The sequence below is a fragment of the Solanum tuberosum genome, unplaced genomic scaffold (genome assembly GCF_000226075.1).
Source record: "Solanum tuberosum cultivar DM 1-3 516 R44 unplaced genomic scaffold, SolTub_3.0 scf00527, whole genome shotgun sequence".
Lineage (NCBI taxonomy): Eukaryota > Viridiplantae > Streptophyta > Magnoliopsida > Solanales > Solanaceae > Solanum > Solanum tuberosum.
Genome location: NW_006239447.1, coordinates 4,758 through 19,986, shown reverse-complemented (window position 1 = coordinate 19,986; position 15,229 = coordinate 4,758). Strand labels below are relative to the sequence as shown.

The window sequence follows — 15,229 nt, the reverse complement described above, 5'->3', positions numbered from 1 at the left end:
GGATGAGGTTTTGCAGGCTGTGGAGGTTCTAGGGGTAAAGACTGAAGAGGAAGAGGGGGGAGATGAAAGAGCTAAAACCTTTTAACTCTGGCCAGGTTTGAGAAATGATGAAAATGGTACCTTATGTATGGATAAATATAAAATGGTCCTCTAAAGTATACTTTTTAATCAGTTTACATCCTTCATATTTTACCAAAAGTGATTTTTTTTTATTTCTTTTAAAAATGAATTTTTTTTAGTGGTTAGATTTAAAGAGGATTGTAGAAAAAAGTTGACTAAAAATATCAGGAAAATACAAGTAAATGACAAAAACTATTTTTCTACATGTAAGTTCTTAAAATATGCATCTTTTCTAGTGTAACAATTTTTGTCAAATCTTCTCGTTAGAGTTTGTTAAATATTTCATGAATGTTATTTTATTTGGAAAATTTAAAGGATTATAATTGCTCATATATTAAATAAGACATGAAAAATACTCACGTTGAATGAGTAAGGTGTCACATAGTTGCTGGTTAGAAAGTGAATTATTCGTGTATTAAAATTAATATAACTATTGTTCTATTTATTAGTACCATTTAAATTGTTGTATAAAATTCGACATACTAATACATGTATAATCACGAAGGATATTTTATACTAGATAAAAAATGGAATAAGTAATATATAAACAACTAAACTTCGCATAACTCTATCAAGCAACCAAACAAACACCCTAAGACTTGCTTAAAGGTGATCTAAAAGGACATTGTTAAAAGCACCATTCAACATTAATGCCATATTGAGGAATTCCATTTTACCACATCAACTTTGCCTAAAAAAAATATTGTGAAGGATGTTTGGGAATTTATAAATGCAATACCAGAAGAGATGAAAAACTTGAATTTAACCTAAATGAAGTTCAACATCCAAAAACACTGAATTATTTGCAAAGAAAGAGAAGACAAAATAGCACTACTAGTATCCAGCTTCCGGGGCTCCTATAAAGCCTCTTTATGCATTGTGAAAAATTCCTGCATGGAATGGTGTTCTTGCTCAAATTTGGTGAGGTTTCAAATCAGTGTTTCGCGTCTTCCTCATCACAAAACTTGGTATACTGGTCAGGGTCCATCAATGCTTTGACCTCGTCGGGTTTGTTCATCTCAACTTTCAAAATCCATCCTTGTTCATAGCAGTTCGCATTGATCTAAATTTAACAAATTGCACATTTGATCACATACCATACACGAACAAGTAAAGATGAAACGTGAAACAATATTCATACAGCTGAACTAAAATAAAGAACGCTTGATGATTGAATTCAGCAAAAGGTCCAGATACTACTCTTGTGGAGTTGAGCTATAAATATCAATATTTTTACGATGTGTTTAGGAAGGTGGAGGACTATTGATGTACCAGATTCTAGTAAGTCACATATGCTCAAAGAAACAGTGGTCTGATTATATGAACTTGTAAGTTTATAACTCTCAAGATGTACAGAATAAAGCTTTATTCTGTAGGGTAAGCTTAATAATAGATTTTAAAAGTTCATAGAGCTTAGACCTATTAGTGTAGTCTCTGCAGACTAGCGAATCTGCACTTGAACTTTTATGGCAGTAGTACAAGTGTACAACAACTATCTACGCCTCAAATCCCAGATTAGTTTGAGCAATGTGAATCCTCATTATCCATTTCACTCATTTCGGACCTTATACATTCCCAACTTACAATCAACTGAAAAAATTCTTGGAAAAGAACCAGAGGGGAAAAGAGGGAGATCATTTGGACACAATATCAGTTTATAGAGCTAAGAAAGCTTGTGACGCACTATTGATGTACACACAAGCAAGTACATCTTCTCATACTAGACCAACACTATATATATGAGGAGGAATGCATGACAGAGATGATCACACCAATGTAGACAACAAAAACATATACACATGAATGCGTAGGTTAGAGTCCCATGGGACCCAACCAACCAATGTGGAATGGATGGGTAGTCTACTTATATGGACTTGGGCAATCCTCCGTGAGCTAAATTTTGACTGAAGATAAAACCTACTTGGGCTCAGGTATAGAATAATGGAAAATATTCTACTTACTCTGACTTGAAGCAAGTACCCCAGAACTAACACTAAAGATCAATTCAAATGCGACATTGCAATAACATCTACCAGGATGCTAGCTTCATCATTTTTTTAAACCTATTTTGCTATACAATTAGATCAGATCTATGATACTTACCAGAGCAGGACCGTTGTTGAGTTCCTCATTAAATTCCACCACCTTCCCTGAAACAGGAGAATTGATATCGCTGGAAGCCTTGACACTTTCAACAGCACCAAAACTGTCAAATTGTTCCACAGAAGACCCAACTTCAGGAAATTCAACATAAACAACATCACCTAAATGTTTCTGAGCATGATCAGTGATGCCAATTGTTGCAGAATTACCGTCAACTTTAACCCATTCATGAGATTCTGTGTACTTCAAATCCTTGGGCACTGCAGAAATTTTTTAACACAAAACCATTGTCACATCGGGTCATATTCAGACAACGCTTCAAATTTTGTTTGCTACTTTCCTTCTTTTAAAAAAATAAATAAATTGCTTTTGGGTCAAAATTACTTTTGGTTGTTTGTTACTCCTTTTTACCTCGGAAAGGAGAGAGGTGTTATTCATAATCATATGTAACTGCACATCCCAGTCATCCATAGGTTGTTGCTACATTATGCAAAGGGGGGACTTTTGAGTCAAGTGTTTCTATGGTTTCGTCAAAACTATACTCTTTATAATCAGTGGATTCAGACAAAACATGGAAGTCAAACGGATCAATAGCAACACGATAGGAAGCAAAAGCACTAAAAAATTTGCATATCCATAATTCGGGATATTGACAACATGTATGAACATAAGTTGCACAAAGAAATAATCCTTCATAATTATTTAGACTGTATAAATATTTCAAGCACATCTTATCATAAAAAAAATCATATAAACATTTTGTGTCCAACTTAATTGGACAATGTCAACGCATAGCAATCAGAAAAGGCTATCATTAAATTCATTTTCCTTGGCACCTTCTTATTTTCAAGGTGGATACTGTAGATTATAAGCTAGGCTCCCTAAAAACTCATATCTGGAAGGATCAAACATGTCCAAATCAATATAATATGAATCAAACTCAACATTTAACTTATAACAACAGACTTAACCCAACTCTATCCAGATCACCCGCTAAGCTAACACACCTGAATAGGTATTTAGCATGTTCTCTATATATATTATGAACAAAAGACATACAGTACTAAAAGATGCCTTAAGTTCTGCAGTGCAACTATAGAGGACAGAGAATGATACAAGGCATGTGACTGGAGAATTTCACATAGTTACTGTCTACAGAAAATTGTTCAGCTATTCCTGTAAACCTTGGAGACTCTGCAGTTCACAACCAGCTACTGAGAGGTCAGCACTTGAAGGAACAGAATAACAATTATGATGGGACATGATTCAAATTATCTTCATAGATACCTGCTTTAGAACTTCTTTTATTTGAAATACATTAATGCAAACAAAACAAGTAGAAACATGGATGCAGTTTACAGAGATGGAAGTGAAAACAATTACTCTGAATTTGTTGATGCAGTGTGACAAGTTACTACCATTCTCCAAAGTTAGTCAAATTATAAAATGTCCAAAAATTTAGTCATTAAAATTAAAAAGAGCTCTAGTCCTCATTGCATTACCATCTTCCAATCACTGATGATATCAGAAATAAGCCCAAGTTCCCAAGTTATTTTCAAGTCAAATAGAAATCAAGAAGGAGATAATAACTATTAGTTGAGCACCATCTAAGAAATTAACCCTCAAGTCTACATCATAAAAAATCCATATACATCTAAGAGACAGATTCACAGAGCAAAAAAATAAATAAATCAGTCCTCAATCAACATCTGCAAAAAGAATGAAGAACACACAATACCCTACAGATTTATCAAAAATAAATAAATAAACACGCACACACAATACCCTACAACAACCTTGAAACATTCAGACTACCAAAGGTGACATATTGCATAACCAAGAATAAAGTAGAAACCCACAACACAATAACCCTTCCACAGATTATATAAAAGAAAAACAATGCACAAAGCAAGGGACAACAACATTTCCCAATCAGCATCTTCATACAATATAAAGACCCTGCTAAAATCCTGGATACACCCCATAATATATATATATATATATGAAAAAAAAAAAGGTGACAAGAGTACAAAATCAAAAACATGAAATACAAATCTATCAAAAACTCAACAATTCCTTCTGCTGATCCAAGAAATCACACAAACTCCACACCCCACTTCCAAAAATCGGATCTTTGATCAAGAAAATAACAGATCAAGCAAAATCTTGAACAAAAAGTTTCCTACATAACCAAGATCCACATAGCTCAAAGCATTTGAAGAAAAGGGTAAGTGGGTAATTCCAGAAACAATAACATAACTCCATTACCAGTGGCAAAAGCCCTGTGAAATGCTGAGATCCTGAGATATGAAGCAGCCCTTGAAGCCCACAACTTTGTAGCCATTTTTCTTTTAGGTATCTGCTTTGGATGTAGAGTTGTGCCAACACTTGTATTGTATGTATTAGGGGAAAATGGAAAATAAATAGTACAAGTAGTAGTAGAGTTATTGAAGAAAGTGGAAGCAATAAAAATAGGGGAGACAATGGTGGCTGGTGGGTTGAGGTGTCAACAAAGTTGTTTAGCAAAGTTGGTGAGTGTCACTTGGAATTTTTTGTTGGTAGCTGATTCCATGAGGTGGGTCTCATGGAAGATATCCTGTTTCCTACCTTTTGTTTATTAGATTTTCTTTTGACAAATATACTTAATAATACAATAAAACCTCAATAAATTAATACTCGGTAATTAATAATCTCTCTAAAATAATTTTTTTTTTTGGTTCCGACTTGGGCCAATGTAAAAAATCACCAATTTCGATAAGATAATAAGATAATATTTTTTCAGAAGACCTCTATATAAATATATGATCCCATTAATATCATAAATTAATAATTCTTTAAAAGTACAAATATATCTAAGACAATTTAGTGAAATATGATTCTATTGTGTTCTATTTTTTCTTAAAATTTAAATCTAGTTGAATCTCATTTCTAACTGTTCTTATTGCATACAAGAGCTTCAATGTTGTCTTTTCGAACTGCATCATAAAAATTGTAAAGAATTCTAGATGTGATAAGTGCTTCCTTATTGTAATTGGTTCCAAAGGTATAATATCATCTTCAACTTCATCATCAACATTGCTTTTTTCGATGGTATCCACAATTTCTTCTAAGCTCTGAACTTTTGAACATGTATCACTTTCACCAGGATAATCCAACAGGTTATTGACATCCATTTTATTGTGGTAACCGAGATTATTAATCATGACCTCAAGTTCATGAATGACGTTTTCATAAGTGGGTTCATTCAAATTTTCTGAGATTGCATCCCCCGAACGAATTTTATAGTGTCGAAAACAGTTTTCTATTGTCTCTTACTGAACATTTGTTGTCCAAGCAGGGATTGCAAAATTGATAACATCCAAAACATTAATCTTTGCTGGATCAGTTTGTCCCACTTCATATCTTTCTAATATCCTATGATAAAATCTGTTACGATAATATATCTTGAAAGCTCTTATTATCCCAGCATCACAAGGTTGAATTTTGGATGTCATGATGGATGGCAAGAAAAACAATTCAACATTTTGTAGTCCTTCAATATTTCTATTATGGGCTAGACAATTATCTACCATAAGCAAAACTCGTCTACCATGCATTTTGTGGTCAAACCAACGAATATATTCATCAAAAAACACACTTGTCATCCATGCTCTTTTGTTTGAATGATAGTGACAATTCAATAAATATGATACATAAATTAGTACTAATGATTTTGATGTATTCATTATTTCGTTGTACTTTATGTATAATATTTTTTATGTGAAATCAATAAATATGATACATAAATTAGTAAGATACAATGATTTTGATATAATAAAATTAACCTTCATTAAATCTCAAACCATTCTTTCAATTAATAAATATTAATTTATCGATTAAATAGTACTCCCTCCGTTTCACAAAGAATGACCTGGTTTGACTTGGCACGGAGTTTAAGTAAATAAATAAGACTTTTGAATCTTGTGGTCCTAAATTAAAGTTATGTCAAATGTACAAAATTGCCCTTAATCTTGTGGTCTTAAACATGCCACGTGGAAAGCAAAAAGTAAAATGTTACCAAAAAAGGAAAGAGGTCATTCTTTTTGAAACTGACTAAAAAGGAAAGGAGGTCATTCTTTGTGAAACGGAGGGAGTATCTCTATAAAATAATAAAATTTCAGGTCTCACCTATATTAATTTATAGAGGTTTTACTGAAGTTGTAATAACTTTATTACATATTAAGTTATTTGTAATATTAATTTTATAGAGATTTCTCCTTTTTAATTTGAGTTTTTAAATTTATCCTTTTCTTTCAAAATTATTTTAAATATATTTAGTTTGATGAAATTTCATTTATGTAAGATCTTCATGATATAAAAAGTTTAACCTTTGTTTTTAAGAAAATAAATAATTTAATTTACTGAGATAATGTACGATTTTCACAATATATAGATATAAGGAGGTGTGAGAGGTTGAATACAATGGAGCGGATGAGAGGTAAAAGTAGGTCAAAGAAGTATCGGGGGAGAGGTGATTAGGCATGGCATGATGCATTTTTCAGCTTATCGATAACATGACATTAGATAAGAGGGTGTAGAGGTCAGATAAATAGTAATTTTTGCTTTTCAAGGGGTTAGACTTTTGATATCTATCATCGTTTGTTATATATTGGTGTTTCGTTTATCTCACTATTTTGTTATTTTTTTAATAGGCTTAGCCTTCCTTCCTTTGTTAGTTGCTACGTTTTCTACATTGTTTTCTATACTTAGATTTCCTGCTCTTGAGCTGAGAGTCTTTTTGAATCAACCTTTTAACCTTAACGGGGGAGTGATAAAATTTACGTACAATCTACCCTTCTCAAACCCCACTCGTAGAATTTCACCGACCTATATGTTGTTGATTATATTATATATAAAATATAAGAGGTCTATTCGCAATTAAGCTATAGTATAGAGGTGTCTGGTGTAATATAGGAGGAGTATTAGGCCTCGTCTCCTAAACAAGTTCAATTCTTCTGGTAGAACAGAGACCAAACCCTTGTCGTCACTGCTCATTTGACTGCTAAACCCTAACCCTCCGACGGCGGCGGCGGCAATGAAGGATAAGAAATTGATAGCCCTAGGGTTCGAGGGTTCCGCCAACAAAATTGGCGTCGGAGTAGTAGCAATCGACGGCACAATTCTTTCTAATCCACGACACACCTACATAACGCCGCCAGGCCAAGGTTTTCTCCCCCGTGAAACCGCCCAGCATCACCACCAACACATCTTACCGTTAGTAAAATCCGCTCTAGAAACCGCCGGAGTAACTCCCGATGAAATTGACTGTATCTGCTACACAAAAGGCCCTGGAATGGGTGCTCCACTGCAGGTTTCGGCAGTGGTTGTACGTGTTCTATCTCAGCTATGGAAGAAACCTATTGTTGGGGTTAACCACTGTGTTGCGCACATTGAAATGGGTCGGATCGTAACCGGGGCGGTTGACCCGGTTGTGCTGTACGTGAGTGGTGGAAATTCTCAGGTTATTGCGTACAGTGAAGGACGGTATAGGATTTTTGGGGAGACGATTGATATTGCTGTGGGGAATTGCTTGGATAGGTTTGCTAGGGTTCTTACATTGTCTAATGATCCTAGCCCTGGGTACAACATTGAACAGCTTGCGAAAAAAGGCGAAAAGTTCATTGAACTTCCATATGTTGTAAAGGGAATGGATGTTTCCTTCAGTGGAATACTGAGCTTCATTGAAGCCACAGCTGAGGAGAAGCTGAAAAATAACGAGTGCAGTCCGGCTGACCTTTGTTTCTCTTTGCAGGAAACTCTCTTTGCGATGCTTGTAGAGATAACAGAACGAGCCATGGCGCATTGTGATAAGAAAGATGTGTTGATTGTTGGTGGTGTAGGATGCAATGAGCGCTTGCAAAAGATGATGCAAATTATGTGCTCTGAGAGGGGCGGAAATTTGTTTGCAACTGACGATAGATACTGCGTTGACAATGGAGCAATGATTGCTTATACCGGTCTCCTAGAGTATGCGAATGGTGCATCAACTCCAATGGAGGAATCAACATTCACCCAACGGTTTAGAACTGATGAGGTCCTCGCAACTTGGAGGGAGAAGGAATCAGCTATAGCATGAATAACCCTGGGGTGTTTTGTCACACGAATGTGTTGTACTATATTTATCTGCCCATAGTTGCTTATAATTAGTCGATAGTAAGGCGTACATGAACAATTTCGTGTACTAATTATGCATTTCGAGAAGATTATTGTAACATGATTGGGAGATGTGGTTGAACAGTACATGGGGGTTGTCTCGTTTCCAAGCGTATAGGCTTGGTGATAGGTTGGTGCATTGCACTTGTTTCCCTGTTCAGTAGCATTTTTCCTGTAGTTGTTTGTCTTGTGATTTTTCTCATTTGTAATTTACTGTGCTTTTTGAATGCTATATTATGGGTTCCCTATTATTTGCCATGACCATATTACTTATATATTGCGTATTTGAGGCGAGAGTCTTCGGAAACAACCTCTCTACCTCTTTGCAGGCAGGGGTGTCTGAGTACACTCTACCCTCACCATGGTAGGAGTTAGGTTTGCGTAGACTCTATCCTTTCTAGACCTCGCTTATGGGATTACACTAGAATTTTTTGTTGTTGTTGATTGTTACATACATTCTTAATACTGGAGCTGCCACTACTTTACCCCTTTGAAAGAAAACCAGGAGGGAGACTCTCTCCTTTCTAACTTTGAAAACGTTGTCGATTTGATTCGATTTTTACCTAAGATTGATCATGGTGTTCAAGAGTACCGTTTGGGTCAATTTTTACCTAATATTGAACCAAATCAACCATCATCTCTTGCAAAAAAAATATAAACAAAATCAAGCCAAATACAGTCGGATTTTAAGTTGAAAATTTTCTATTTGATTTTCGATGGTATATCCATATTCTAACTTCCACAGTTCCACATCAAATATTGCAATTTCATGAAAACTGTACAAGTCATTTCAAACTAACTCTACTGTCTTCACATTCTTGTGCATTGATCTAATCACTGTTGTAACTTGTTCAATCTGATCTTCACTTGAACAAGACGAAAGGAGCACTTTGGCTGTTCCACCATCTGGATAGCAACCTTCATCGATCATTTCCTCGAAGATTTCTAAGCATCTTTGGTACTGTTTCTTTTTGGAGTATGCTCCAAGACGGGAAGTCCATGTAACCACATCTGGCTTCAGGTTCTTAGCTGGAAGTGATTGGAAAACTTCTTCCATTTTCATGATAAATCCTGAACGTCCATATGCATTGATCAAGATATTGTAGGTGCTGATATCGGCTATGTATGGTCCAGCTTCGATGACAGTCAAGAGTTCTTCCATTTTCGCAAACTGGCCAAGACGACCATACAAGTTGAGCATGCTGTTAAGAAGAAAGGTATCTAGTTTCACTCCTGATATCTGCATCTGATTCACTATTTCTTCACATTTTGACACGTTACTGTTTCTTGAGTAGGCTGATATGAGTAACATGTAAGATTTCATCGTAGGAGCTATCCCCAGCCGCGTCATCTCATCAAACACGGTTTGTGCATCTAGTATATATGTTTAGATGAATGAAAAGACACAGTCAGTCAGAAACAAAGGAAACTTTCATAAGATGCACATAGTAGATTCAACAAGACCATGTACACTAAACTTGTTATTGATCAGAAACAGATTGCTTGAGACTGTTGAGAGCACTTTGTTTCTTGAACTTCTCATTTTCACTTGACATCAATTTCATATTGAAAACTTCCCTTATTTAGGTTGTTATATGAATATGCATTCAGAAGTTGCAAGTATCATGCTGTCCAGATGAGCTTAAACTATTTTGTCACTAAATGCGAGAGAAACACCTTTTTAACATTGAGGATAAAAATACCTTCATGAAGACCTGCTCTTCCATAGGCATCCACCATGATATTGTATGAAGCTCTGTCTGGTTCACAGCCCATATGCTGCATGAGAGAAAAGATCTCTGCGGCACCCTGAGGATAGCCTGCACGACTGTTAGACGATAACATCAATTCAGTTCCTTTAGATAAGAAAATTTGTAAGAGAAGAACTAGTGGAAGAGGGAAGCATAACTCTGAAAATACCTATAGAAGAATGTACATGTTGAAGAGGGCTTGATGTACATCTTCTATAATGATCTAAAGCTTATACTGGAATGGAAGATGAGTTTGATGGGATTATCTTGACAATTTTATTACAGTTAAAGAGGAGCCCAACAGTGAAACATTAGTGGTGTTCACCTGTAAGCTTCCATCAAGGCGTTATAGGTGTAAACGTCAGGCTCAAGCCCAGCTTCTTGTAGCTCTTCAAAGACTTCTTCAGCCTTTTCACATAGGCCACTTCTCGCAAATGCATTCACAAGAGCTGTGTAGGTACAGATATTAGGTTTACATTTCTGAGTTTTCATCTCATTGAACATCTTTAGCGCCATGTAGGACTTATTTTCCTGCATAATGAATAAGTCATTCAATCAACTGAGACACAAGGATAGATAGATGGAGCAGCATCATCATAGAAATCTTGAGTTAGCACATGAAGCCCCAGAACTGTCTATAAATCAAATTTATCAGCTTGATTCCACCAGGAATTATTTTGTAGTACTAGCATATAAAGAGTCAAATTAACTACTTGTATTACCTTCCCATATAAGTTGATCAGCATTGTATAAGTATCAGTAGATGGTTGGCAGCTTTCACGCTTCATCCTATCGAAGATTGCCAATGCTTTTTGTGAATTCCTTCCCTTCATTAACCCATCAATATAAGCATTATATACAAGAGCACCTGCAGATGACTGAAAGATCATAATCTGCTAAGTCTTAAAAGTATATGGACTGCATATATGGCCTATCCAAATTACTTCTATTTGGTCATCTGTTTCCATTTGTGTGGGAAGAATTGTGAAGCTTTCTTCACTCACCTATGAGAACTACAAAAACAGCTCACAAGTTGAGCAAAAAAGAATACCTACAGTCACTAATAAGTGATTGGGGAATCTAAGTGTTCATATCGTTTAGTTTTTTGGTGAAACTTATAAGAAATATAGTTTACACAAGAGCAATAGGCTTGTTCTTTTTGTTCATCGTACATGGTCTAGACCCAATAGGTGCTGAGTTTGAGCTTACATAGGCCCAAGAGAAAGTAGTTATAAGTTTCCACTAACATAGCATTGCGATTATGATGCCATTTGATTCTATAGTATGTATAACAGGAAATTAAAAAAACAAGAAAACTTACTTGGAGGAAGGCCATTCTTCCGCATCTCAGAGAAGACAGCTTCAGCCTTTTCTATCATCCCACATTTGGAATAAGATTTCAGGAGAATTGCATAAGTATCTTCAGTCGGGACACATCGAGCATCAACAAGTGCCAGGTAAGTAGATTCTGCCTTCTTAACAAGTGAACACTGCCCATAAGCTTCTATCAGCAAATTGTAGCAAATCACATCTGCCTGAAAGGAACTCCTGCACAGTATCCATTCACACATCTGCAAAGGAGTATTACTTATTTAAACGAGGCTCCATCTTGTATGCTGGAATGATTGGATAGTTAGTGATATAGCACACTTATCCTATTGACAATTGAGTAGTCATACAAACTTATCCTACGACAATCTGAGGGATAAATATGTGGACACACAGACAATTGAATGAAGCCAGAATATGAAAAAATGGCGCGAGACACACGATCTTTACCAGTATGATCAGATCCCATTGTTTGTTGAGTCGAAATTGAACTGCTACATTGATCAGATCATCCCAGGTGTGATTGTTGGGACGTAGAGTATCCAAGGAAGACCAAATCCTCTCTGGATCTTTTTCCGTCTTTATAAAAGTTAGAATTTGCTGAGCAATTGGGCTTAGAACTGGGAATATACCATCAACAAAACCAGATCCATATTTCCATCCTCTGCCCCTTAAAGAACCACCTGCACAATAGTCATGAATTTCGCATCAGGATGGAGAAACACATATATGAAACTACTGCCGTTAAACATCAACCTACATCTTTTCCGTGAAACTTTTTTGTGATCAAAGTGTCTAAATCTGCCGCGTCTATCAATGAAAATGCTATCTTGCTTCCACTTCTCAACGGGAACTTCATTGGAGGCACTTGCTTTCCATCTGAATCCACCTTTACTAATTCTTGGTTCATAAAGGATATAATTCAATGGACATTTAGAGACCAACCTACAATAGCACCTCAGAAGACAAAAAATTACTTAGTCCTACGCTCCAAATGCATCACAGGACGCATGAACAAGGTAACACATGCTTGATATCAGAAACAAGACAGCACATTGAGCTGACTGATTTGCTACATGATGCAATGCAATGACTCCAAATCAAACATAACCTCATTTCCTAGTAAGTGTATAAGGTTGTCAAAAACATTATAATTTGATAAATGTGGTGTCCGGGGCAGCTTGCAAACACCTTGACTAGTTTCACGGGATGCCTATCACCTCCTACCAGCAACAGGTACTAGGTGACTCACTCTGTCCACCAAGGCTAGAACAAATGAGAAGAAATCACCTTGTGTTTTGTTTCTTTTAGAGATTTGAACCCGAGACCTCATGACGCTCAACCCACTTCATTGACCACTAAGCCAAAGCCACACCCTTAGGTGCAAATTGGTTTCTAATTTCTCTAACCTCGAAGCAGTATTCTTAGCTGTGAAGGAGATACTCACAAAGATGGGACAATGATTCAGTACAACACTAAAAAAAAATTGCATTATCATCTGACAAACACATGTAGTAAGTACATGAGGTGAATGACAAAAATGGTAAGTACTACATAACAGACAAACAATTCCAATTTTAATTTCAGTGTATATGTGACTTGATTACTCAATCTAATGTTCTTTTTTCATCTTATTAATTTCATTCTTAACATAATCTCAGTCCAGCTAAGAGAGCACAAACACAAAAAAATGTAATCTTTTTCTGCTGCAGAGCTCAAGAAACTATGAATGAATGAATGACAAATGAAGTAGAGTTCAAAATTCAAGAAAACAAGAATGAAATGCACCAGACCAGAAGAGAAGAAAAGTTACATGAAGATAAGGCCAGCCAGAACCTCAACTCAGTGTCCTTCACTTCTTCTGTTGTGTTTTTTGGTGTACAAACATAATTGTAAAATATCTACTCTACTAACGCATGAAGACAAAACACACAATGGTCAAACATCATCTTATATTTCCCCTTCCCCCTCCCGATTTAAAATTTATGAGTTTTGAATTCTAATTTTTTATGTTGTTAACAGTTTCTTTAAGATAAAATACAAAATTTCAATCATAAGTATCTTCTAGTCTAGCTCCACCAACACCACTTCTAAAGAATATACATTGATAAGATAAAATAAATTTTCTATTATGTACTTCATACCACTGATAGTAGTTGTGTAAGATTTTTTTTTTGGGTCTCAAGAGTTGGTGGATTAAAATTTTATGGACTCAAAAATGTCTTATATGGGTCTGCCAATTTGTGAGACTTACAAGCCTCATTCAATTACCGTCAATTATGTGAGGCATATAATAAAACTTTTGCGGATAAATTAATGATCAATGCAAGAAATAGTTAAGTAGAGTGTGAAAAAGATGGATTAGGTTGAATTTGAATGGGCGCTAAACGTATTACTCATATAATTAAGTATTCGTGTTTCATGAAACTAATATTTTATCTTAGGTTAAAAAGTGTATAATTTACCATAAAAAGTATAACATAACAGATAAACAATTTCTTTATATCAATTAATAGAAATAGTAAGATAATATATTTATATCAATAATTTTTTTCTAATGAATATGTCAAATCTAAACGTGAGTAAAAGTAATCGGAGGAAGTAATATAGCAAATCTCCCTTCTTAATTAGATGGCAGGTGAGCCAAATTAGGTCAAGATTCCTAACTTAGCCCAAATTCCAAAAAGTAACAAGAAAATTGAAGTAACCCACCAATATTTTGCAGCCCAATTGGGCAAAACCCAAGAGTCTCAACTCCTAAAACCTCAGGACATTGCAGGAAAAAACCCAGAGAAGCAGATTTCTCACTTCAGAGAGCATTCAGCAAGTAAGTTCACAAATTCTCCGTTCCTTTTTCTGTTTAGTATACGCGAGCATCGACTCTTTTTTCTTTTGGGAACATTTTCATAGCTCAATTGCATCTAGGGATAATCGGGGACTGTTGTGAATAAACCCTCTGTTTATGGTTTTGGGTGTCCATAAAAATGGCTTCTTTAGGGTGTAATGGAGTCGAAACCTCTGATTCGTTGATGGGTTTTCTTTGCTGAATCTGATTTTCAAGGTTTTAAGTAGAGATACGATAAATTTACAAAAATAGAAAGAAAAAAAAAGATCAGTTTTTGGTTGATATTAGGTAGAGAAATGGTCCAACCCTATCCTATATGTGAAAGTTGGGAAAGTAAGATAAAATTTGATAAAGAAGCCAAGGTCCTAAGATAAGGAGATCAATGAGTTTATCATCTTCAAAATTTGATTTTGGTTTATGTTTGGAAGTTGTGGATGTTATTATTTGGGTATGTACTAGTGTAGGGATACTATGCCATGAGCTTGATCCACGATTTAGTTAGACTAGGTCTCAGTGAACCAGAAAGAATAAGAAGTGAGTGAGGTGGAGGGAGAGGACTCCTAGATTGAGTAGGAGTTTTGGTTGAAAGCGAAGCTCATTGAAACAAGCACTTAACAGAGCATGCTTGACATTGTGCTATGTGTAGCAAACTGTTCCGTCAGGATTATGTTTACATCTTCATTGAGTGATATCAGTTTTTTTTATGCGGTTAAAGGAACACACATCTTTATAGTTGTTTGCACTATTTGTGGATGCGAGAAACTTGTATCTAGTGATAAGTAACTAACCAACCAATTTGATCTTGAGAGAAATTTCTCCACACTTTCACATTCTTTATTTTGGTGGATAGGTGTGCCCCGCCTGGGGTGGGGTGGGAGGGTGGGGGGGA

At 35.6% G+C, this 15,229-nt stretch overlaps 4 protein-coding genes across 5 annotated transcripts in view; 2 read left to right on the top strand and 2 right to left on the bottom strand.

The window, feature by feature from the left end:
• Positions 1-778: 778 nt before the first annotated feature.
• LOC102590851 (glycine cleavage system H protein 2, mitochondrial) lies at positions 779-4,750 on the bottom strand. Its single transcript, XM_006364978.2, has 3 exons — positions 4,492-4,750; positions 2,224-2,483; positions 779-1,183 (listed from the first exon to the last, which is right to left on the bottom strand). The coding sequence occupies exons 1-3, from the start codon at positions 4,565-4,567 to the stop codon at positions 1,055-1,057; spliced, it is 465 nt and encodes a 154-aa protein (XP_006365040.1). The 5' UTR covers positions 4,568-4,750; the 3' UTR covers positions 779-1,054.
• Positions 4,751-7,239: 2,489 nt separating this feature from the next.
• Positions 7,240-8,584, top strand: LOC102577518 (glycoprotein endopeptidase-like protein). The gene is given in 1 exon segment (NM_001288148.1): positions 7,240-8,584. A coding segment is annotated over 1 exon segment (1,041 nt). The 5' UTR covers positions 7,240-7,297; the 3' UTR covers positions 8,339-8,584.
• A 515-nt stretch (positions 8,585-9,099) lies between these two features.
• On the bottom strand, positions 9,100-13,400 carry LOC102590177 (pentatricopeptide repeat-containing protein At2g35130). 2 transcript variants are annotated; one of them, XM_006364976.2, is made up of 8 exons: positions 13,309-13,400; positions 12,256-12,440; positions 11,946-12,178; positions 11,488-11,737; positions 10,889-11,034; positions 10,492-10,697; positions 10,119-10,243; positions 9,100-9,789 (listed from the first exon to the last, which is right to left on the bottom strand). In XM_006364976.2, coding segments are annotated over exons 1-8 (1,731 nt in total). In that variant the 5' UTR covers positions 13,311-13,400; the 3' UTR covers positions 9,100-9,205. The 2 variants fall into 2 exon arrangements, with proteins under 2 accessions (XP_006365038.1, XP_015159761.1); XM_015304275.1 differs by having other exon boundaries at positions 12,256-12,452; positions 13,309-13,390.
• A 739-nt stretch (positions 13,401-14,139) lies between these two features.
• Positions 14,140-15,229, top strand: part of LOC102589641 (50S ribosomal protein L30) — a 4,092-nt gene continuing 3,002 nt past the window's right edge. The window contains exon 1 of the mRNA XM_006364974.2: positions 14,140-14,322. The gene's annotated coding sequence lies outside the window, so the exon portion shown is untranslated. The remainder of the gene's footprint in view (positions 14,323-15,229) is intronic.